Source organism: Cibotium barometz, chromosome 17 (assembly GCF_041138505.1).
Source record: "Cibotium barometz isolate CiBa-2024 chromosome 17, ASM4113850v1, whole genome shotgun sequence".
NCBI lineage: Eukaryota > Viridiplantae > Streptophyta > Polypodiopsida > Cyatheales > Cibotiaceae > Cibotium > Cibotium barometz.
The window spans coordinates 42,111,779-42,137,885 of record NC_141062.1 but is presented as its reverse complement, the minus strand read 5'-3'; the positions used below and the strand labels follow the sequence as shown (position 1 = coordinate 42,137,885).

The 26,107-nt window shown below is 44.5% G+C and overlaps 1 protein-coding gene across 1 annotated transcript; it reads left to right on the top strand.

The window, feature by feature from the left end:
• The first annotated feature begins 647 nt into the window (after positions 1–647).
• Positions 648–15,033, top strand: LOC147630016 (uncharacterized). The gene is made up of 3 exons (XM_086811589.1): positions 648–2,105; positions 14,142–14,214; positions 14,430–15,033. The coding sequence occupies exons 1-3, from the start codon at positions 2,031–2,033 to the stop codon at positions 14,984–14,986; spliced, it is 705 nt and encodes a 234-aa protein (XP_086667715.1). The 5' UTR covers positions 648–2,030; the 3' UTR covers positions 14,987–15,033.
• The last annotated feature ends 11,074 nt before the right edge of the window (positions 15,034–26,107 follow it).

Genomic DNA, 26,107 nt, shown 5'->3' with positions numbered 1-26,107 from the left:
TTATGCTTAAAAAAATAAAATTTAAAGGTACCCAGGAAGAAATTTGATTCACGATTGACAAAAGACACTATGAGTGATGCTTGCCCACCATCGATAACATTCATGCATCATGTTTGTCGTGCTTATAGAATGATATTATGAAAGGCCGTGTAAAGGCTCAACAACCCACCCACAACCCCGGATTCAGGCATCGTTTGCAAATGTAAGGCCCAGTGTGTGGGCGATAGCCACCACCGTCTTCATCCCTTTTCCCTTGGCCCCCTTTCCCTTTGTGCGTGCGACACATGCACTAATAGAAGCTGATGATCCACCAACATATCACACACATGCAAGTGCATTGTGGCAAGATTGTTAGTGTTCATCATTTTTGCTATGAACAGCTGCATTTGGAGATGAATATATCCTTGGCTAGATATACAAAAGGTACTAAGGAAGAAATTTCATTCATGGTTGATATTCCCCCCACACACACACACATTTAACACACATTTACTTCATGGTTGACAACTTGCAAGGCCACCATAAGGCTGGGTGTTCATTTACACTACGCATTTATTTTGTCAATATAAATAATTAAGGAAACGGTAAATGCGAAAGCGGAAAAGGAGACCCTATAAAAAGCGCAATGGATCTGTAAAACCGGGGAGGGGGGGGAGAAGGGTTTGCCCTTTTCTGCTTCGCAGCCCGAGTTGGTTCCGTTTATGGCGTCCCGACCTTTTCCTCTACGTTCGCATGAAACATCGCCTGTGAAGCAAAGCTCTGGCAGATGCAGGCATTGCTTCCAATCAGTCGACAAATCATCTACTATCAGTAGCCTATTTTGCAGTCTAGGGTTTTATGTCCATGGCCAATCTCCCACACAGGTAAAAGATCTGAGTTGGATCATGTGGTGTTAGGGTTTTCCTCCGCATTCTAGGGTTCCATTTCCGTGGCTGTCATGTACACCGGTAAAGCTTTTCTTGGATCATCTCTGTGCCTCTGTTCTACATCGCGAGCAGTAACAAGCTAATCACACCAGAGTTACTAGTAGTATCATCTATTTTTTTTTCAGTTTACGATTTCTCCTCCATTCCCATGCCAACTCAATATACATATGCGAATCATCTGAATACTAGGGTTTTGTGTCTGTGGAGTCCATAGCAACCAGTAGAGGCACTCCAGCAATCAACTGCCAAGAGTACCCTTTTTGGCAGTCTAGAGTTTTTCACCTCCTATACACAGGTGAAGTCTGTGTCGATCACTTAAGTGCTAGGTTTTACCTTTGTAGACTATGTTGCCGACAGCAGAGAGCTATCGATAAGCCATCACTGCCAGGGTTTGCTTCTCAAACGAGGTTATCAGTTTTGCAACATTTTCCTTTGAATAGAAGGATAAACCTTAGAAAAGAGAGACACAGATAATCCTGCTTGCAATCAGCTTGTACACTTCTCTGTGCTGGACTAATCAAGGGAAAAGCTCTTAAGTTATTTCATGTACTGATTGCCAAGAAGGACTGCTTGATCATCCGTCTGGATCATCTTCTGGCATGATATGGTCTTCTTTGCCACATGAACCCTAACGCAGAACAATCTGTGTTACTAGAGTGATGGCCGTGACATAAGTTCATATGCAACAAAGACGATCTTGGCGTAGGGTTTATATGCAGTACTGGTATACGCTTCTCCTCTGGTTGAAAGGTTCACTTGCAGCAAAGACATTTACAGGCTGTAAGACATACTGGTAAAGCCTTTTTTCTGCAGCAAAGACAGTCCAGGCAAAAGTTTACTCGCAACAAAGACAGTCCTCAGATTGAGCTGAAGTTTTATGTAGCATAGCTTTTTTTGCCACAAAGAAGCAGCTTTATTGATGGTCATGTTAGATGACGAGCTGAGAAGTTTCAATAACTTGCCCTAGTTTCACATATTCAAGCCTGTGTTTGTATGCGTTGATATGGTGGAAGAGTGGAGGCAGATCAGAAAACTGGTTATTACTTTCGTAGGCATTGTTTGTGGTGGAAGACTCCATATCCATCTGCAGACAGCTTCGGTGCCATGTCTCGCTGCATTCCATACCACCTTCCAGGCTACGAAAAGAAGGCTCAAGTAGAGTTGGCTTTGTCACCAAAGGTTTGCTCACTCTTCACCCTTATCATGTTGTTAGATCTGGTACAATAGTTTGTAGACCTTGTTTTGTGTATGCCAACTTTCATAATGACGTTGGAAAGAATCCTATAGATGGATTTTTTTAACATTTTGCCTTAGAGATTCTGTGTGTTTTCGATTTGTATTTTTTTCTAAACAACAATAAATTCATTACTTTTGGCTCATCCAAGCTGTATAGTCAGCATTGGAAAGGAGTGCTTTGAGAAGAAAAGAGAATCAGTTAATTGAATGTTCCAAATTCGCCTTCATAAAAAAGTGGCTTGTGGGTTGGTTTACATTGCAAACACATGATTAACAATCCCATTTGTTGAGAGTTGTTAGCAAAAATGCAGCAAATGCATTTAGCAAGTGCTTTATTTAACTCATTTATGTATAACTGCAGTGCACATCATAGTCGTTCAACTTTCTACGTACTTAAACTTCATGCCTAACTGTCCATCTGCAATGATTTATTCGTTAAGTTATGTCACTCCATTTACTCTGCTGGTTTGTCTTTGCTTGAAAACTGGGTATTTATTGAGATGTCAACTAATTCCTGGAGGTAGTTAGTGAACGCTTTCATTATCAATGTAAACAAATGCTCAAGAGAAGCATGGACTAGTGCAGGCTGATTTTAGACACGGTGACAATAGCAGTGAGCACTCACTTGTCAGCTTCTTAAAAGCCCCTGAGGCACCATCTGGATGTGGAACAAAGTCTCCTGGTGTGCAGTGACTACAGTCGTGGACTTGATGCAGGTAGCAGAATTCCGGCTTGGATTGGGAGCTGTTCTTGCCTGCTAGTAGTCTAGTCCCTTGGACATAATTCTTGTGGATATTTAATGGAGATTTTAGCAGATTTAAAAAGATTAGCCGGATAAGCTAACATGCAAGTGCTACAACTTACAGAAGAATAGCAAAAGCAAAACATAGGGTGATTTTGGAGCATTCCTTCAGGGTCTTATTTGACCTCAGGCTAGCAGAGCTTGTTTGGACACCCAGGGTTGCAATCAGGTAGGTGGGGGGAGGGATGTTTGCCTAGGCCTCGAAGCTATTCCTTCAGGGTCTTATTTGACCTCAGGCTAGCAGAGCTTGTTTGGACACCCAGGGTTGCAATCACGTAGGTGGGGGGAGGGATGTTTGCCTAGGCCTTGAAGCTATTGCCTTGTATAAGGTACTTTTAATGTTAATTATTGTTCATTTTGTTTGGACTCTGATGTGCAATTTGAGGGCACAGCCTTGTGTGAGAAGATATATCATGTGCACCCACATACTAACGAGTATGCTATCAAATAGAAACATTAGCAAATTGCTTATCACCTTATCCTATTTATGTAAGAATACACAATAGCAGAAGTTGGATCAACACAGTACAAAGCACTGAATTGCAGAAAGACGTGGAGAGTAAACAATATAACTGCCTGTGAAACTTGATTACAAACTAATGGCGTCCGGCCACCCATGTGCTTTGGGTAAGGAGCTTTGATGACGATGCAGATAGACTCTGGATGGAGGATGTCTCGCTTACAAGAATGCTTGAACACAATGAACTCGATGATGAACTAAGGTTGCTAAACTAGTCTATGCATAGTACCCAAGGTCAGCATCAGCAACGTTGGCCAACCCATGACTAGGTCCAAATTGACCAATTGACCATGTAATCCGATGAGGACCATATTAGAAGTGTCCTAGAGATGTAGCGCAACTCCCATGGCCATCTAAGACCGTTTGGACTCTCAAACAGGCTTTGCAACCGGAGAATAGTGTGTCCTTGCTAGCACTCACTAATGTGGTCATATAGCCCACACAAGCATGCATCCTACTTGGCAGAGTGCCAAGTCTACATAAGCCGTCTCCTAACTGCCTGGTCACACCTGGCCATCATCCAATTGTTTAAATTGGGAATTGTCGTATGTCTGAGTGCTCACGACAACGACTATTCCTCATAAAGGGGACCTTTCAAAGTAGAGCACATTCGTCACCCGTAGAAACCCGTAGAAACAACACGAGGGTGGAGCATCGAGAATGCTTTTCCAACACCCCCATAGGTGAACCATCTTTTCGGTCCAACGTCAAGTCGATGAAGATGGCGCTCCAACAAATCTCTCCATGTCGTCAGGCAGTAGACAAGCTCCATCTCTCCATTCATAATAAGCTCACGCATGTAATGATACTGCATCTCAATGTGCTTTGTGTGAGCATGACACATCGGGTTCTTGGCAATTGCCATGCAACTCTGATTGTCGCATAGCAACATTGTCGCTTCATTTTGAGCAACACTCATGTCCTCTTAGATTCTTTTCAACCTAACTGCTTCACATGAAGCAAAGTATGCTGCCTTGTACTCAGCCTTTGTAGAAGAAAGTGTCACCATAGGCTGCTTCTTATTGATCTAGGATGTAATCCAGACCCAATAAGAAAATAGTAACCAGAAACAGACTTCCTACCAGGATATCACAATCTCCTACCCAATTTGAATCACAAAATCCAGTTAAGTAATTCCTCAATTTGTAACTAATGCCCTATCCACAAGTGGAGAAGCATCTTCCACAGACAGCTTTGCATCAACCTCCAAGGGTGTAACCATTGACTTGCACTCAACCATGCCAAATGCTTTCGTAATTTCTCTTGCATACTTTTGCTTAGAAATTAAGATTCCATCTGACTCTTGCTAGACATCAATCCCCAAACATAAATGCATAAGTCCAAGGTCTGTCATACGCAAAACTATAAAAGATTGGATTCTAGGAATGCACAGGCTATGTCTTTGATAGCTCTTTTTGTCAAAAGGTTGCACATTCTATGATTCCATCGACTGGCGTGGAATGCTCGGTTAAACACAATGCTAATCAATACACTTAAATACACTAAGATTTAATGGACAACAAGGACACTACAAAATGTAATTTGCTGAATTGACAAGAGATGCACAATGAGCCAGAACGGTCATGTGGGCAAAAGATACTTTTATTCCCCAAAAGAAATTACGTCGGGATCACTTACTGTTTCCTAAAAAGAATAAACAATGTAAAATTTGACAAGGCGATTAGTAAAAATGACATCATGGTCATTTCTGACTAGATTTCCATACCAATGCATATGAAAACAGTATTGCAAACACTGTGGTTGTCGATGAAGATCTCCAAGGAGCTGCCTTCTTACACTACCCTCATGTTCCCTTCCATTTGGTCTCTATTATTCTACCCAAAAATGGTAGAAACAATCTTTAGGAGAGCACTGAGGACAAGAGGACACTACACAGGGTATGTGAATACGGAGTCCTACTCTTCCCTCTTGCTACTTGTTGCCATAGTTGCTCAAGTGAGCTTACCAATTGCAAGGGGATCACCATTCTCCAACTAAAAGCCCCCGAGCTACGAGTTGAGCTTCCCTGTTTAACCTCCAATTCATAGCAAAATGTTGATGATGTTGCAAGGGTATTCCCTTGGAAAACACCCTCAAATTTTGGCAAGCATAGAAACTCCAATCGATTGAATGACGATTAGAAGACTAAGTGCATGTTGCACATGAAACACCACATCTCACCCCTCCAAACATTGATAGAAATCCCATAGATCACCCATAGGCCAATGCGTGAGCAAGGGTTAGCAACCATAATCGAATGGCCCTATTATTCCACAAAACATAACCACATTAAAGTACCACAACTAACCTTTTACCATATTCCATAGAAGCAATCATAAATGGAGGGTGTGTGGTGTGTGGAGTGATACATATAGGTGTACAATCTGCATGTAAGCTGAGCGAGCCATATAGTCTCTCTCTCTCAGCTTTTGGGTCTCACGTTGTGATCGGCCTTTCACTAACATAATCAAAAACAGAGTTCTACTATGTATGCATATATGTATGAGTATGGGTAAGTGTGAGTTGTGGGGTCTCACTTTGCGTTGCAAAATTGCCTATGGACCTGTTTTGCCGGCAAAACAGGCCATAAGGGTTTTTTTGTGTGTGTGTGTGTGTGTGTGTGTGTGTGTGTTTTGTGCTTTTTGTTTTGTTTAACCAGGGCAAAGCTCAAGACCCTGATGAGAATACAAGTAGCCTTGCCTACCTCCATGTTTTTCCTCTCCTCCCAAAAATTACATACACATATATGGCAGTTTTTGGAATACTCGTCGCAAAATGATGCCTGATGTTACATGTACTGAGCTTGACCGTGATAACGCACTTCTTTATACCTTTATGTGGTGAGAATATTTAGCATCAACTTTAGAGAGAGAGAGAGAGAGAGAGAGAGAGAGAGAGAGAAGAGAGTGTAGAAGAAGACACAGTATTTGGTCCCAATACCCACTGAAGAGCCCCCCTTGCAAGTAGGAGTATTTGCTTATATTATTCTTTGGAGAAATGCTGTACAATGCTGAGTACAAGTGATATGAATGCCCAACGCAAGGACGAGGAAGACCGTACGTTGGCTGAGTATCCACCAAGTCCGAGGCTCTGCTGAAGACTCTTTTGGCCATTGATGCAAGTCCAGATAGGTGTAGGACTGCACATATGCTGGCTGAAAGTGGAGGAGCTTCCTTACTTAGCTTGGAGTCGACTGTATGCTGCAAACTTTCTGTACTTTGCTGAATACCTGAATATGTGATGTGGGACTGAGGTCATGATTTTATACCACCTCCTGGCTGCAGTTGGCTGCCTGTAGGGGCTGTCGGCCTGTAGACAAATTCCCACGACTGAATATTACCAGTTGGCTGCCATAATGTCTTAGTCGGCTGCTGTAACCACAGTCAGCTGCATTTTTTGCTCACGACTGGCACAAAGCCCAGTCGGCTGCTGATACACCTCTGTCGGCTGCCCAGATCTGCTGGTCGGGCTGTATGCTTGGTTGGCTGCTGGCTGACTGGCCACATAAGCCACCAAGGGGCTGGCCGACAGCTTTGGCAAAGGATTGGATGCCTTTTGCAAGGCTACCCCAAGTTGGGCTGCCTTGGGGCTGGCCTTAGGGTTGGTCCCTTCTATGTATAATGAACCTAAACATGCCTACATGCATCTAATGCTAAGGCTGACAACCTCATGCTTCTAAATGATGTTTTCTCCAAGTGGGTTAAGAGGATTGACATCTGACTGACCTCTAAAGCTTAGAGATTGACCTACGTGGCTCGTGCTTGACTATCCTTGGATTGAGGGCTCACAATGGGGTCACGACGTACGACAAATAATCCTAAAAAAGGTTCTACTTCTTTAGAAATGCTGCACTGATGATCATGCCGATGTGTCACTGTGTACCCCAGTGCAGGCTGCATGTGACACCTCAAGTGTACGGTGCAGATTTTGCTATGAGAAGGTTGCACATTTGCCATATCTATTGTAAGATCAATGATGGCACGGTGGAGGGTGAAGTCGGCAAGGAGAAACTACTAGCAATGGCTTGATATTGTCCATGATTTGATGATAGCTAGGATTTTTTGGGGAGATAATCTAGGATGTGGTCGGGAGAGAGCGATATCTGACCTGTTTCGCTTGGTGTGAGGTGGTGTGAAGCTAAGTTGAAGCTACAAGAGATGGCTGGTATGGCAGGAGATGGAGGTCGATGGCTGAGAGTTGAAGTAGTGGAAGGTGGGAGCAACGGGAGATGAGGAGGAGATGGGCTAGTGGTCACACTATGCTCAATAGGCAAAAGAGAAGAAGGTTGATGTGGAACTAGAGGTGAAAGCTATCATGGCCAACTAATGGGAGTCGCCCATTGGCTAATGGGAGGCTGGTCTTGTCGGCAGTGAGAGAGCAAGAGGTGTTGCTTGAGAGAAGCAAGAGAAGGGGGTCGTGAGGTGGGAGCAAAGAAGGCAAATGGGAGGTGGGGGTCATGAGAAACTGTTCAAATTGTGGGTTTTTAGCAAGGTTTTTAGACAATGTTTGGGTACTAGCGATGGTGGGTTTATGTTGCAAAGGATGCAGTGCATTTCCTTCTGTTTTGTTGCCTTTATCAGCTAAGAAATGAGCAAACACAGTGAAAAATGCCCATATAGGTTGCATGCGTGCGCGCATGTGTGCAGATGTGGAGGAGTATGCTGTGAATTTGGGGGAGCTGAAGGTGAGAGGGAGGGTGGATCCGAAGAAGTTGGCCCAGAAGCTGCAAAGGAGTAGTAGAAAGCATTTGGAGCTGTGGACAGAGAAGAGCCTGTCAGCCTCTAGCCGCAAGAGCTGGAGATTTGCATCTAGTTTCCGAGACTCCTTCAAGTGTCTTCAGCAATGGGGATCCCAACTCTTGCTCCATCATGTATTTTTTTTAAAAAAAATTAAAAAAAAATTAATCATTTATCTTAATCCCCTCATTTTTGTGTTTAAATTTATGCTTCCTCTATATCACTCCTTAATTACTTCTCAATTCCTATTTGCACTTCTAATTAATTAGCCTTCCACCATAGGGCCACTTTGTGAGTCACGTGCTCTTTTTTCCCACCATTTTGTGACCCTCTCTCTTCTCAATGCGCTTCCCTTAGTATGCCATTTTTATGCGATTTTTGATGATGCTAAGCCAAGCTTAATTGTAAAGGTAGGGTGTTTTCCCAAGAAACATGGTTGGCAGACGTCATGGAGGCCTGTTCAAGTGGCATAGCTTGGAGGTTTTGGCTCGTGGCTCTGAAGTATTGGCTCGGAGAATATACATACCCCCAATTGCAAGTAGAGTTGACGACAACGGAAGTCTATGCGATGAGAGTGTTTGGAAGGCTGAAATCTTCAATTTGTCGCGATCCTTCACAAAAGTCTTCAAGCAAGTGCAAGGAACCTTGGGAAAGCTTCCCCTATGGTGTGAGGGCAAAAGGACGAAAGGACCAGATGTACAAGAGATCAGAGAAAAACAACTTAGCATGAAATAGGTGAGTGTCTCTATATATAATGGTGAGTGAACATATATGTACAAGAGCCCTCTGATGTGAGGTGACTCCGAGTAGAAGAAGACCAGTGCAGAAGCAAAGACGATGTCAGAGCTGAAGCACGGTCGATGACGAAGGCTTGTATCGATGTGAGGCAAAGGCACTCCGTGAGGTGGTTGGTGTCGAAGGCTTGCGTTGGTTGATGCATAGGCACTTCGAGGTGGTAGTGAGCAGCGGAAGCTGAAGTGATGATGATGTCGATGATGATGCAGACTCTGGTGACAAGGTGTTGCGGTACCTGAATGGTGATGAAGAGCAGAGACGGTTGCCGTCCTGAGTGGTGCAAGCTCTGGTGACAAGGGTGCTCCAATATCTGAGGGGTGGTGAGGAGCAGAGAGGGTTGTAGTCCCAAGTGGTGGTGGTGCAAGCTCTGGTGACAAGGGTGCTACAATACCTCAATGATGGTGAGGAGCAGAGAGGGCTGACTTCCCGATGAGGTGAGATGGTGAGGAGCAGAGAGGGCTGACTTCCCGATGAGGTGAGATGGTGAGCAGAGAGGGCTGCTGTCCTGTGGTAAACAATAGAAGAAATACGACGGTGTGCTGTAGCAGAGAGTGGGCTGCTGTCCCAAGATATGTACTGATGATAAAATGCTGAGGTGTTGTACTGTGTAGCAGAGAGTAGGTTGCTGTCCCGAAGTGTACACTGAAGATAAAACACTGATGTGCTGAAGTGTAGCAAAGAGGGATGCTGTCCCATGAGCAGAAGATAAAACGCTGATGATATGTAGCAGAAGGAAAAACGTTGCAGATATGCTGTTAACGAAGAAGATGTGCTGATGTAGGGTAGGCGCTGGCAACAGCAGCAGTAGCAGATAGATGATGTGGAATCGGATATGTCTATGAAGTGGTACGAAAGACTGAATGAAGAGGCAATGCCATATATAGTCAAGGGGGTTGCTAGTCGGCTAGTGAAAGGGTAGTCGGCCAGCAGCAAGACAAAAAATATGGATAAAATCTAATAAATCTAGAATAATCCAAATAAATTTCCTTTTTAGGGTTGGATAAAATGCCATTTTCAGACATATGGTTCTACTTAGGAAAGGATGGTTGAAATTAGGGTTTTGAGCCAAAAGACTAGAAACTACAACAAACAAATGGATTGTTTTGTTGAATTTGAGCCATTGGGAGTGTGTAGGAGGAAGAATATGACTCGGAAACAATCTTGGATACTTGAAAAACACTCTAGCAAGCTTGGATATGGAGTTGGCAGGGTAGAAATGTAGAAAAGACAGCCATAGAGTCCTCTTGAAGTAGGTGTCTAGTTTTGAGAAGGGAGGAGAGGGGGAGAGGTTCCACCTACAAAAGGTAAGTGCAAAGGGGTGCAAGGCGGAGATGACACAAGTTCCAAGTAAGTGCCTGATCAGAATTGTTAAGAGACACCTTTATCTTACCCTGAGAAACGAGGACGGACTCTTCCTCCAAGAGTAGGGAGCTAAGACTTGGCACTTCAAAAATCGAGAAATCACATCATAGTCCGGGGGATGCTTGGTGAGGATAAGTGTAGCCAGTGGAGCAGAGGACAAAGCTGCACCCATTGCTAGTAACTGGTCATGGATAACCTTGGTCTTCATGAGGAACGATTGCATTGAACTGCTTGTAGGAAATAACAATCTGTAGAGTTTTCTTTGCAAGGTAAGTGCCCTCATCGACGAATCGTGAGCAAAGAGGTCCTCCAATTTAGACCATACTTGATGAGCACTGGTGAGAGTTTGCATGGCCGGTGAGACCTCTTGTGTGATGGCCCACACAAGCACTGAATGCGCCTTTGAATCCCGATTCTCCTAGTCTTGTAATTCTGCAAGGAATTCATCATCTTGATCCCGAGTCCACCTCCTAGAGTTTTGAGAAAATTACAGCAATTTCAGTCCTTGAAGAGGTAGGCGATGGAGAGAATGGGAAAGAATAGCAGGCGATAAAGAGAAAATTGCAGCCAGCTTTCCCACGTGTGTAGAATTACTAAATTAACTCATGCAAGAGTTTATCCAAAGATTTTTCAAAAGGGTACACAATATTAAAAGGGTATTTAAAATGCTCATGGGCACCCTAATGTGATAATGTCTAGTCCCAAAATTTAAGTGTGTGTAAACACATGGACTTATAAATATTAAAGTTGGCCATAACTTATAAATTTTACATTTTAAAAATGGAAAAATGGTAATACTTACCACTTGTTCATACGCCACACCAACAAGTCAGGAAACGGCACTCCACGGTATACTGGGGGCGTCTCCATTCAGTGTACTGGCACGGCATAATAGGCAGACACACGCAAACAAGTCATGGAAAAACAAATTTATGCATGCAGGCATAAATGCATGTGCACATGTAATGAACGAAATTACCCTTTCATGAAACTTGTACAAGGAGTTCCTGTCGGGCACAAAACTGGCGCAACAGAAATAAAAAAAATATGTCGTGGTCTTCCTATGGAGTGAGAGTCTCATAGGTAAGACGCTATCCTGGCCATACACGGGTGGCACCAACAGGCTCTCGTCCATAGAGCACGAAGCAGGTCACACACGGGTGGCACGAAACTGGTTCCTGTCCATGTGACACAGCACTGGTCACACACGGGTGGCACTAATTTGGCTCTTGTCCATGTGACACCAAAAGATTGGCCCTTTCACATGGAACACTGGCCTGGTCCCATGTGAACATGGCACAAATCTGGCCACTCTATGGAGTGACAGTCCCATAGAAGTGGCTCCAAAAATGGAGATGGACCAAAAAGTGACAATAATCCTGCTAGCTTTTGTCGATCAAACTTTGACCTCTGACAAAACGTTCTCGAACAAAAAACTTAATGTTCTTTTTGCTAGGCCAATAGTAATAGCTTCTCCCAAGCTTGAGTTGTAATCACTTTTGGCTTCAAGTCCTTTGTTACACATAAAGAGGTTTGCGTCATAAAAGAGTCTTTATTGATGACAAGAAAAGTCGCAAAATTTTCATTCTTCAATCTCTTCCAATACAATCCTTGAAATACTTATCTAAGACTTTCATAGGCCACACCATGGCCCTCATGGTACAAGACTGCTCCAATGCAATCTTCTCTTGACAAACTTCCTGGCAGGATGTCAATCTGATGATCGTTCGATCTGTCTGGCTTCTTGCTTTGGCTTGTTAGGACAATTTGCAGCCATATGTTCCTTGTTTCCACACCTTTGTCATATTCTTCACGTTGCTCGAGGGACAATCTTCTTCGAAAGAGTGGGGGTTTGTCTCCACTCCCATCCTTCTTCTCATGAGCATCGGCTCTTGATGGGGATCAGTCTTTAAACTTCTTCCTTTGAGATGGATTTCGATTGTTGTTCTTTGTCTTGTCGTCCATCCAAGGCATGTACAAGGCCTTGGCTTGCAGAGCTTTGTCTTGAGCTTCTTCCAATGTTTTTGGTCCCACCATGTAAACTGCTTGCATAAGCTTAGGTTGCAATCCATTGACAAACTTACACATTTCCATTAGTGATGGAATGGGGGTATAAGAAGTAAACTTCAAAGAAATTGCTGAAAAGTTGTTAAGGTATGATGCCATATTCTCACCAACTTTTTGCTTTACCTCATCCCATCCCTTCTGCACATCAGCTTCAAAGTTTGCGGGTAGAAACTTCTTGTTGAACAGAGTCTTGAAGTCGGTCCACGTCTTCGGCTCGGTCCCTTCTTGTACTACTTTTAGCCACCAATTCAAGGCGGCATCCTTCAAATGCATACAAACCATGCGAAACTTTGACTTTTCGGAGTAGTTGTCACCTCCAAAAGTAACATCAAATTGCTTGACAAAGGATAAAGCTTTCTGGGTATCTTGCTTTCCATGAAAAGCATCAAACTTGATGCTCTTCTCTCCCGGCTTGAAGTCCATCTTGTCGGTTGATGTAGTCTCCTGTGCCTTCCTTTCCCTTACCTGTCTTGAAGAAGCTGCATCTCAGAAAGTAGGCCTGGGAATAAACTCCCTGTTTCCTCCACGAGAAATTTACCGTGTAGCTCTAGATCCTTTTGTAATGGTGACTCCTTTGGCCCGAAGATAGGCCTTTGGCTTTGGTGGCTCAATCGTTGATGAAATCTTCAAACATTTGAGTCCTTCTTTGGTCCTGTTTCCTCTTGGTTCTCCAAGCAAGGACCTCTTCGTCTCTGAGAAATCGCCTGAATTGCTGAAAGTCATGATACTCTTCTGATCCAGCGGAGGGTGCCATGATAGATTCAACCACGTGGCCAAGATATAATGATAGATAGAGGGGAGAAAGAGAGAAGGGAATAGGGATCTTGCACAGTACACCACACTGAGCGGGGAATAGGCCCTGCCCCCTTTCAGGAATTTATTCAGGAACAATCCATGGGCACGCTGGCCAGGATCAAAACAACAATGAATACAAAAGCAACCAAATATGCTCATGTAGAATCTCTAACTTGAAGTCGGTGTCGAGGCACGAGATCTCTGATGCCGAGCACACCACAGGGATGACCCACAAGAATTTCTCACTTGGCTAGTACCAGATCCAAATCCAAGTCCAAGTCCAGATCCAAGTCCAAATCCAAGTCCAGATACAAGTCCAAGTCCAAATCCAAATCCAAGTCCATGCATGAGACGTTGATATGAAGTTTTGGTTAGTAGCTTACCCATGCAGAATATGCTGAGAACCCATGTTTAATACTTGCTGGCTTTACTCAGAGTGGGGGGGCTTGCTGAGGTGATGAAAGTGTTTTTTCAAACGTCTATAGTAGAAGAGTAGAAAGAGTGAGCCTTGCTGTCTAGAGACTAGAAGCATTCAAATCCCTGCTCAGGGTGTCCTGCCCTCCCCTAATCCAGCTCGTGTGGAAGGAATGTTATATCTTGAACAAGGTCAAGCATAGTTGGAGAAGCATTAATGAATGAGACATGCTTTTGAGCAGGCCCAAGCACAGTAGCCTAGATAATGGGCTGGACTCTAAAAGGCTAGGCACTCAAATCTTCAATGGATCATGTGTCAAGACTATCCTACCAAGGTTACATAGGATACCAACCGAAAAGAAAAGGCCCTCTTCCTTTTCCCATTCAAAAATCTTTTCTCTATGAAGGTTGTATTGTGAAATTGCAAGTCACAACTGCATTGCTTTACTGTAAGGATTTCTGATTGCCATGCTTCGTAAAACATGCAGAAAGAGAAGCATAAACACAAGGACAAGAAGAAAAAGAGGAGGAGAGACAGTGATGCAAATGGTGATTCATATGGTACCTTTTTCCCCTGTGTGCGTCTGTTTGCTTCTTTCAAGTTTCCCCTTCTTGTCTCTAACTAATACCCTACAGAGTGCCCCTTTTTCTATTATGTATCTCCTGCACAGCTGAGTCAAACTCAGGACCTCAAATAAGAAACAGTTTTTGTACTTCTAGGTTGTAAACTTTGTCAAGGGGTTTTAATAAAAGATTCCACTTGCCTCCGCTGACAGACAAGGACAAGCGTGCCAAAAAGGTTCAACGAACCAAGCTCGTCAATGAAGTGGTCACTGTGAAGAATGGGAAATTACCTGAGATCAAAGCTGCCTGTCCTACTGTTAAGATGGAAAATCCATTCCAAAGGACTCTCAGCAAAGGTGCAGGCAGTTCTAGGATTGGACAGTTGCCAGAGAGTGCAAGTTGTGACAGGGCATTAAATGACAAGGCAAGGGAGGCCAATGGTAGAGCAGATGGTCAGCTGTCCTTGGTTGTGGACAGGCCTTCAGGAAATGGTAATGCTTCAGTTGCAGGTGATTTGGCCCCTCCAACTAGTCATGTTGTAGGAAACGGAATTGACCTAAGTAGGCAAAGGCATACTCAAACGACGCCCCAAACAGAAGAAGTTTGGTCTGCAGTTGATGATCAGGAGTGGTTGTTTCTCCATAATAACCAGCTCCGCTTGAAGCCAAGGGAAAAGACCAAAGAAAGTGGGACTCCTCATGTATTGGCAGAAGTGCTGTGCTTGCCTTCAGTTGACATTTACGCATTGCCATATGTGGTGCCATATTGATAAACAAACCGTCTTCAATTTAAAGACGTAAAGCAAATTTTTGTGCATGTGTAAGGGTTTTTTTAAAAGGGAGTTAGTTTGTTTAGGCGTTATTAGTATATAGTTTCCATTGGTATATTTTTCTGCCATATTAGCAGACATGCAGATTTCTATCAAAGTCTTTGTCCAAGTTACGGCTAGCAGGTTTGCACTCATTCTTTCTATTCAAAGCGGCGCAAGTTTCCCAACCAGCTACTCTGTGTGTGTGTGTGGGGGGGGGGGGTGTGTGTCAAAATACGCAGCGGAAATGATAACCAAACTTGAGACCACAAGAGCAAGTAGAGTGCAGAAAATAGACAGCACAAGAGAAGGAGAGAGATAGGCGTATAACTCTTCTCTGTACACAAGATCCCGAGAAATAAGTGAATGAGTACATTGTGGGGCAATGGGGCCTATTTATATGGCCCCATCATGCAGTCGGCCAGCACTAGTGGCCCTCACGACTGGGCACATCCAGTCGGCCAGCAGAGAAAAATACCACGACCCCTCCTGATGAAGTCGGCTAGCTCCTGGTACACATGAGTGCAGTCGGCCAGCATCAGAGGCTCCTGCCAGCATCAGAGGCTCCTGCCAGCCTGTGGCAGCCACCCACATCATGGAAAAAATGGAGAAAAAATACGGGGAGTGAGGAAAAATGATAAAACACCTATACAGGGCGGGCACACCCACAACAGAGGCCCTGGTGTCTGATAAAGACAGGAGATGACTTCTAACACTCCGTCTCAGCTCTTGGTTGTGAAATCAACCCAAGGGAGCTGGAGTGCCGCCTGAGCGTAGCCTGAGGTAGAGACTTCGTGAAGAGGTCCGCCGCATTGTCCTCCGTCGTCGAACAATAAAGTAGCAAGATGTCACCAGCCAAGATCGTCTCACGTACAAAGTGATACTGTATCTCTATGTGCTTGGTCCGGGCATGGAAGACCGGGTTCCGAGCAATAGTTATGCAACTCTGGTTATCGCATTGGATGATTGTGGGCTCCTTCTGTGGAAACCCAATCTCGCCTAGCAGCCTCCGCAACCACACAACCTCGCAGGCAGCACCACAAGCAGCCCGGTACTCTGCCTCTGTCGAAGAAAGGGCAATAGTTGGCTGCCTCCAGGGCAAAACTGTAACATGAAGTAGATCTCCTCGTGTCTGGATCTCCTCCCCAATCTGAGTCACTCCAACCTTGGAGTCTGACTCCATCCCCTCCTGTGTAAAAGAGTCCTAGATCCTTCGTACTCTGCAGATACCGTAAGATCCGCAATCCTGTGTCCCAATGAGACTTCAATGGCGTCTGGATAAAAGAGCTCAACAGCCCCACGGAGAAGCTCAAGTCCAATCTGGTGTTCAACAACCAGATCAATGAACCAACCAACTTCCGATACTGCGAGGCATCAATTGGCTCACAAGGATCATTAACGGTTAACTTTGTGTTTGGGTCCATCGGCGAAGTAATAGGCTTGCAGTTCTCCATCCCAAAGGCCTCAAGCAACTCATGAACATACCGCTGCTGAGAGACAAAAAACCCCCTCTGGGTCTGCCAGATCTCCAATCCCAAAAAGAAGGGGAGTAAGCCTAAGTCGATCATCTCAAACTCCTTTGTGACAAGGCAGCTTTCATCACACCAATGTGCTCCACATGACCGCCGGTGAGAATGAGATCATCCACATAAAGGATGATAATCGTAACCATGCCGCGTTCTCGAAAAAGAGATACAGGTTAGGATCTGTAACTGATCTCTGAAATCCAGTCCAAACAAAGAAGGAATCAATCTTCTGATTCCAAGCCCTGGGAGCTTGCTTAAAACCATACAAGGCCTCATGTAACCTGTAAACCATCCCTTCTGATCCTGGAACAACAAAGCCTGGAGGCTGCTCAACATACACCTCCTCCTGCAGGTCACCATTAAGGAACGCAGATTTTACATCCATTTGATACACAGGCCACCTCTGAGAAGAAGCAAGGGCAAGAACGGTCCGAATCGTGGACATCCATGTTGTCGGTGCAAAGGTATCCTCGTAGTCGATGCCTGGTCGCTGGGCATAACCTTTAGCCACAAGTCTGGCTTTGTGTTTGTCCATCGGCCCATCTGACGCATATTTGGTCTTAAAGACCCATTTGACACCAATGACTGACCGTTTCGACGGCCTCGGTACCAACTCCCATGTGTTGTTCTTCTCGATGGCATCAAGTTCCACTTGCATGGCTTTCCTCCAAGTATCCTGTGAGAGGGCTTCCTTGACAGAAGTGGGCTCCTTGTCCCGCATAATACGAGACATCAGAGCATAGTTTACCTGAAGAAGCTCCGCTGTATTGCTTTTGTCTCGGACTCGGTGTGATCTTCGAGGGCCGTCCTCTGTGGTCCACTCGGAGGGTAACTCCGTGACACCTGACTCCCGAAGGGTGTCCAACAACCACCTAGGTACTCGAAGAGATCGTGGAGCCTCTTGCGGTTGCGGGGGCTCTACTCCAGCTGCGGGCTCAACCTCCTGTGTTGACTGAGGGTGATCAACTGGAGCAATGGTCTGGGAATCATCATCAGACTCTTCTGGATCTCCAAGAAGTGGCGGCTCCTTGACAGTGGATACGGGAACATGCTCATCAAAGACCACATCCCGGCTGACAACAATCTCATTCCTATCTGTATCATACAATCTGTATCCCTTGGAAAGAGAATTATACCCCACAAATATAAGCTTGCGGGACTTGGAGTCAAGCTTCCCCCTCTGCTTCTTCGGAATACGTACATACGCATCACTCCCAAAAACACGAAAGTGCGAGACATCAAGTTTCTTGCCAAAGTATGCCTCAAACGGAGTCATGTTAGGTACTGAAGTCGTCGGAGATCGGTTGAGGGTATGGACAGCCGTTGCCACAGCCTCTCCCCAAAGTGGACGAGGAAGATCACGATGCTCCAGCATGGTCCTCGCCATCTCCACCACAGTCCTGTTTTTGCGTTCTACAACTCCATTCTCTGAGGGCGATCCGGTATTGGCCAGTTCCCTCTTGATGCCATGGTCTGCACAAAATCTGAGAAATACAGTCGAGGAGAATTCACCTCCTTTGTCAGCCCTGAGAGTCTTTACCTGCAATCCAGACTCTTTCTCCACCATCACGTGCCAATCCTTGAACCGCACAAAAGCTTGGTCCTTCTGTGAAAGAAAGTAGACCCACGTGAATCTGGTATAGTCATCAACAAGCAGCATAAAATAGAGAAATCCTCCCAATGATGGTGTCTGCTGAGGTCCACACAAGTCGGTGTGAATCAACTCCAACGGTTTCGAAGCCCGCCTGGTAGCCTGCTTCGGAACGGATTCCCTGTGCTGCTTCCCATGTATGCAAGAACTGCAACGTCCTTGCCTACTGCCAACATCTGGCAAGCCAACCACCATCTGGTCTCGGAAAGCTCGCCGCAGTGCGTCCACATTTAAGTGGCCAAAACGAAAGTGCCACAGATCTCCGACCTGAGAACCTGTCAACGAGGAGAGTGCAGAGAGCTTGTAGATACCATTCTCCACACCGCCTTCCCAAACAACCTGGCCAGTCTCATGGTCTCGTAGAGCAAATGAATGCTCCTCAAATTCCACACGAAAGCCAGTCTTGCATACTTCATGCACCGACAGAAGATGAAAACCCAGAGCAGGGACATAAAGAACACGGGAAGCATGCTTGCCCCCCTTGCTGTCAGGAATAATCTCCATCCAGCCTTCACTGTGTATCGGAACAGTGGGGTTGTCGCCAATAAAGATGCGACCTGACTACCGTTTCAGATCCAAAAAGAAGTCATAGGACGGAGTCATGTGCCTGGAAGCACCACTGTCAAGAATCCATTCCTGGGTATCCTTCGCACAGTGAAGCCAACTGCCTCCTCGCTCGAAGATGAGGAAGCATCGGAGTCCATCATCTCTAAGTGCACAAATGCAGGAGTCTTTGCCAGCTGAGGCTGAAGAATCAGCACTCTTCCTAGTCCGCTTAGGACACTTCCTCCAATAGTGGCCTTTCTCACCATAATCATTGCAGGATCGTTCGGCCTTCCGCTTCTCTCGTTCTGAGTCGGGCTTCTTCTCAGAAGACTTCTCCGGTGAAGCTTTCCCTTTGCCCTTGTTGTTATTTCGGCCTTTTGAAAGTTGGCCAGTTAAGGCCTCCGAACCACCGCTATGAGGAGGGTTCGTGAAACGTTCCTCCTGGTCCAAGACCATGGGCACAAGCTCCTCCCAAGTAATGGTGCTGAGCCTGCCACTCGTAATCAAAGAGGAGTAGAAAGCGGAATACTGAGCAGGCAAGTGGGACAGCAAAGTAATGGCCATGTCTTCAGATGATATCTCCTTCCTAGCCTGGAGGACTTCCTGTTGAAGAGCCTGCAGCTTGTTAATGTGCTCCCACATCGTCGATGACTTTGCAGGGTTCATAACCCGCATCTGAACTTCCAAGGAGATCCTCTTCATGGGTGATACCTTGTTATAAAGAGAAGCCAAGTGCTGCCATATGCCTCTGGCCAGCGTCATGTGCTTTACGTGATTGATCACTTGTGGTGTGCAATTGAGGAAAATAAATGACCGGACCCTGGCGTTGACACGATCCCACATCTGTGCCTGTGCCTCTCGGTCCTTCTTCATCGCGACAAGAACTCCCCTTCCTCTACTTCCGGTCGTGGATTCCCGATAACGATGAAATCAGCAAGGTCATATGACTCCAGCACAGACTCCATCATCACCTTCGAGATGCCGTAATTGTTCCCGTCCAACTGACGGTCCACTGGGAACGTGGGGAGAGTCCGGATCTTCACATGCTTCTCAGCCATCTCTAACAAATTAGCCATCGCGGGGATGTAACTGAAAAAGGGTGGGTGGGTGGGAAAAAAAACTCTAAACTTGCAAGTGGTTGTCCAGCACTTTAGCCCGCCTTCCTCTTGCAACTTCTCTTCCCGAACAGTAGTCCAAACAGTCCACCAATCAGCAACGTAACTATCCCCCTCTTGCTCAGAAACCTCCCAAGATCTATCAAGAGCCTAGGGCTCTGATACCATGTCAAAATACGCAGCAGAAATGATAACCAAACTTGAGACCACAAGAGCAAGTAGAGTGCAGAAAATAGACAGCACAAGAGAAGGAGAGAGATAGGTGTATAAATCTTCTCTATACACAAGATCCCGAGAAATAACTGAATGAGTACAATGTGGGGCAATGGGGCCTATTTATATGGCCCCATCATGCAGTTGGCTAACACTAGTGGCCCTCACGACTGGGCACATCCAGTTGGCTAGCAGAGAAAATTACGACGACCCCTCCTGATGAAGTCGGCTAGCTCCTGGTACACATGAGTGCAGTCGGCCAGCATCAGAGGCTCCTGCCAGCCTGTGGCAGCCACCCACATCATGGAAAAAATGGAAAAAATGGGAAAAAAATACGGGGAGTGAGGAAAAATGATAAAAACACCTATACAGGGCGGGCACACCCACAATAGAGGCCCTGGTGTCTGATAAAGACAGGAGATGACTTCTAACAGGGGGGTGGTGGGGGGGTTTTAAAAGAAGTGATAGAAACCCAGTTTAATGGTTCATGTATGAAGATTTGTCCACTAAGGTGACAAATCTTTATACATGAACCTTGTTACGTGCATCCCGCATTGGATGGATGCCACGTGTAATCAATACACATGCACTAAGAACCATCCTTCTTTTGCACTAAGAGTACAGGTGAGCAAAAGGGTGATGAGCTAGGCTGTATCAACCCTTTATTCAAAAGCTCCTGTACTACCTGACTCATAATTTCTTCTTGTTGGGCTGCACTAACATGGTACGGCGGTCTATTTGGTGGAGTACTACCAGGAATTAGATCAATGGCATGATCTTCTGGCCTTTCCGGAGGAAGTTCCCCTGGCAACGACTCGGAAAAACAATCTTGGAACCCACATAAGAAATCAGTCCTGTCCTTATCTAACATAGACAAATTAGACTTAGACTCATCATCTTTTGCATCCTTTACATAAATCAAGTACGCGGAAAGATGCTTTACATAAATCAAGTACGCGGAAAGATGCTTTTTCATTACTGATGAAATTGCCGAAGCTAATACAATAGGAACAAATTCCCCTTTTAACTTTACATCCAAAACATGTTCTTTCCCTCTATGAGTCAAAGTGATTTTCCTATTGTATGTATCCACCCTGTGGCACCATGGCATTCCCAACAAAACATCACATCCATCAAGTGGCATGATAAAAAACTCTTCGCTGTCCACATAACCCTGCAAATGAAGCGTGAGCTTCCCAATAATAGGAATGACGGGTTCTGCATACCCTGGACAAGCCATGTTAGCCTCATATAAAGGCCCCATCTCCTCTGCACGGATCCCCAATCTGCCAGCCAAATCCGGTGAAATAAAGTTGGCTCTAGCACTTGTGTCAAAGAAAATCAAGGCATTTTGATCTCTCACTTTGCCCTATGCCCTGCACAACTCAGTCTCTTCACCACCTGGCTGTTCCCCAACAAGATCAGGAACTAACCCTGCAGAAGGTTTTGGTTTCTTTGACTTGGGCTCTCCTTTGGTGTCAGAGTCCTTTTGGGACTTTCTCTTAGGACAATTAAAAGACATATGTCCCTCCTCTGTATAGTAAAAACATTTTCGAGCATCCATCAAAGCCTGTCTCTCCTCAGGAGTTCTCTTGGGCATTGGTAACTTCTTATACCGCTTCTCGGTAGACCCTTTTGCATCACGCGAAGCATGCCCTGACTTTTCAGATTTCTTGCTTGAGTTCTTACTGCCTTTAAATCCAGATGAGACTCTAGTGAGTAACGCATTAGCTGTCATAGCATTCTCTATCATCTGTGACATATTTGTTACTCGAGTCTTTATGCAATAGTCACGCACTTCCTTGGGCAGCCCACAACAATACTTCTCTACCTGCTCAGACAAAGGCACTGCACGGTAAGAAGTAACTGGGAGTAAAGCTTCCCAAAACTTCTTGTTATAATCCTCAAGATTTTCACACTTTGATGCATCCAACTTGTGCCATGCTGTCATTACATCCACCTCAAAAGTAGATGTGAGCCATACGAAAGAGAACACCTGTTTAAATTGTACCCAAGTAGATGGTGCTATGCCCTGCAGAAGAAGAGTAGACCACCACTGCAATACATTGCCTTTGAGAAAAGTTGCAGCTTTTCTCACCTTAGAGGAATCCGTGTAATTACCACCAGAAAAAGCAGCATCAAGCTACTGTAAAAAGGTAAGTGCTTTTAACTTATCTTTGGCTTCACTGAATGTATCAAATTTCACAGCAGCTCCTCCTTCTCCATTTTCTCAGGGTCATGACAACATTTCTTGCATATCTTGTAAAAAATTACGTGCTGCATCATGCTGAAGTCCTGAGAATCCCACTGTAACAGGTGATCTAGGTTGAAACCCATACATAAGCATGAAAGGACTAAAACCTGTACTCGTATGCTTAGTACTGTTATATGCAAATTCTAACATAGGAAGATAATCCTCCCATGAACTCTGTCTTTTGGATACATATGCTCGAAGCATATCCTCCAAAATCTGATTCACTCTTTCAGTCTGGCCATCAAATTGAGGATGATCTGAGGAACTCAAATTCAAAGTTGTTTCCAACTTCTCAAAAACAAGTTTCCAAAAATCACTCGTAAACTTAGAGTCCCTATCACTGACTATGTCCTGCGGTAACCCGTACAGTCTAAACAATTGCTCAATAAATTGCCTTGCTAATTGCGTAGCTGTAATGGTCTTCTAGGTCGGTAAAAATCTAGCCATTTTTGTTAAGCGATCTACCACAACCCAAATAGAATCGTGGCCTTGATGTGTTCTTGGCTATCCGGTAATAAAATCCATGGAAATACTTTCCCATTTATTACCTGGGATTTGCAAAGGATGCAACAACCCAGTCTGTCTAAAGCATTCAGCTTTATTGCTTGACAAACTTGACACTTGAGAACATAATCTTCTACATACCCTTTCATCTTTGGCCAATAAAAAGTGTGTTTCACTAACGATAATGTCCTGTGTACCCCAGGGTGTCCAAGCAGAAGGGGCGTCGTGACACTCTTCAAGAATCTTGGACCTAATGTCCGGGATCTGTGGTACACAAATTTTGTCATTACGGAATAGTAAACCATTCCGAATCATCTACTGGCCTCCTGCTACCTGAATGGTAGGCTGCTCAGTCATCGAGTCTTGGTCAATCAATGAGCTTCCGTCCTGGATCTTTTGCCAAAATGGACCAAATTAACGATCAGTCCTGCAAAGCCCTCTCAATGACTGAAATAAGTCAGTAGAAATCTTGGTGAACGACAAAGTATTCACCTCTCTAATTCGACTAAGCGCATCTGCAACACTATTCATGGACCCTTTTCGATAACGAATCTCAAAATCAAAATCTTGCATTAACTTAGCCCAACGAGCTTTCCTTCCTCTCAAATCATCCGCATCACACACATACTTGATTGACTGATGTTCAGTCATCAATACCACAAACTTGGAGCCATATAAATAATGTCTCCAAACCTTGAGAACATGAATCACAGCATAAAGCTCCTTCTCAAGGGTTGGCCAACAAGATTGAGTGTCGTCTAGCTTTTTACTTTCAAAAGCAACAAGTCTACCATCTTGAAATAGAGCAGCCTCGATGGCATAGTCATTGGCATCAGTTTCAAGAACATAAGGCCGACTAGGATCGGGTAATGCTAAGATAGGTGCTTCCTTGACTTTATCTTTCAAAAGTCTGAAGGCCATATCCAGATCGTTATTCCAAGTGATAGGCTAATTTGACTTACGTCCACAACCTTTCAACAAGTCGGTCATCGGTGGTGTGAGCTGAGAGTACTCCCGTACAGATTTCCGAAGAAAAACAACAAAACCGAGAAAAGAACGAAGTTGTTTCACTGTTTGTGGTATAGGCCAGTCCAGAACCTTTTGAACTCGGTCATAGTCAATGCTCAATCCATCTCTAGTGATCTTGTGTCCCAAGTAAATGCTGTCTGTCATAAAAAACTCACATTTACTTAACTTAGCATATAGTCGATTCTGTCTTAAAATAGATAAGACAATCGTGAGGTGTCTAACATGATCCTCAAGAGTACGACTATATATCAAAATATCATCCAGGAACACAACCACAAATTTTCCCAAATGTTCACGAAAAAGATCGTTCATCATTTGTTGGAAAGTGGCTGGAGCATTGGTTAACGCAAAAGGTAATACGAGAAACTCATAATGGCCATACCTAGTCTGAAAGGCGGTTCGTTCGACATGCCTTTCATGAATACATATCTGGTGATAGCCATTACGTAAATCTATCTTCGTGAAATATTTCGCTCCTGCTAATCGGTCAATCAGGTCATCTGATCTAGGGAGAGGATAACGGTTCTTAATTGTCAACTTGTTCAGTCTCTTGTAATCTATACACATTCTCCAAGTATTGTCCTTCTTTCTCCTAAGCAACACAGGTGCACCCCAAGGTGATTTACTTGGATGGATCTGGCCCATCCTAATCTTCAAGTTGTTTAGCCAACTCATCTTTCTCAGCTTGGCTCATCCTGTAAGGCGGAATACTAACAGGATGAGCACCAGGGATCAGGTCAATACGATGATCTATTGCCCTTTCAGGTGGTAAGCCCGATGGCAGTTCCTTAGGAAATACATCTTGAAATGAATCAAGTATCTTCTGTAATTCTTTGCTTTCAAATACACTTAATTCATTGACATCCATAGAAGGTATGAGAAACGAAGAAAGTGGAATCAATACACAATGGAAATCGTACAAAGAAGAATCCATTATATTTTCAAAATCAACTATATTTACAAGAGGTCCTTGAGAGGGATGAATACAATCACCTAAGATACTATACTGGGTGTTCCTATGTTGAAAAGAAAAAATATGACTAGATCAATCTATCTGGACTTGAAGAGTCTTAAACCACTCAATCCCTAATAACAAGTCTACATGTTCTAGGTGCATGATATAGCATTCCAGAGTATCTTTGTAGACCTGAATCCGGATTGGTAGCATCTCCACCTTTCGATCCCATACTTGCTGACCCGCAGGTAGGCGTACCTCATAGGTATGATCGCTGGGTGTCGTATCAAGACCCAATTTCTGCACAAGTTTATAGTTAACAAAGTTGTGTGAGCTGCCAGGGTCTAGAAGAATGTGGATTCTATGGCCATTCACTTCTCCATAAACTCGGAGAAGATCATTCAAGTCAAAAACTTTAGAGTTGAACAAACAATTAGAAATTGTACTAGGGCGAGAAAGTAAAGTAACTGACGTACCTGTCAAAGACAACTAGTTAGCTGCCTTTGGCTTGTGTCATGCGTTGGTCTTTGTCCTTTTTCTTCGCAAATGAAACAACGTCCCTCCTTCTTGAGCTTCAAAGCTTTAAGGAGACGTTTCTTCGTCTGGTGTCGAACTTGAATTCTTCGAAGGTTGGTCTGAAGACTTTCCTTCAGTCGAGTTAGCCATTGGTGCAGAGAACTTTCTTTTGTGCTTGTTTCCATGCTCGGTAACGGGTTTAGACTTGGAAGAGACCATTGTATCATCATAGATACGAGCGGAATGAATGGCCTCGTCCAAAGTTTTGCATTTGTTATTTTTAACGTGTAAACGGTATGAGTCGGGTAAACCGGCTACGAAGAACCCCAAAAGAGTTGTGGGATCCATCTTCGTAGCTTTCATCTGTAAATTTCTGGAGGTAGACCTCATAAGTGAGGTTCTGCGAGGTCATGGTCAAAGTAGTAAACCAGGCAACAACATCATAGTCATCCTCTTTCTTGAGGAATTCTTTCTTGAAGACGTCTTCGAACTGTGCCCAAGTCGTTGGCTTAGGGTTGATTTCCTTCCACCAAAGCAAAGCTTTGCCTGAGAGGAAACCAACTGCTAACTGGATCTTTTTCCTATCGTCATATGGATGGAACTGAAAATGGACTTGCCACTTATGTAGCCAAGTGTCCACTATCTCCTTGGTACGCTGCTTTTGCTCGCCTCTGAACTGTTCCGGAGTAATGTTGGGGCCTAAAGCAGATGCCAAGGTATCCATACCCGAAAGAGTAGATAGGGTAGTGGTCAAAAGAGAGATGGAGTTCTGC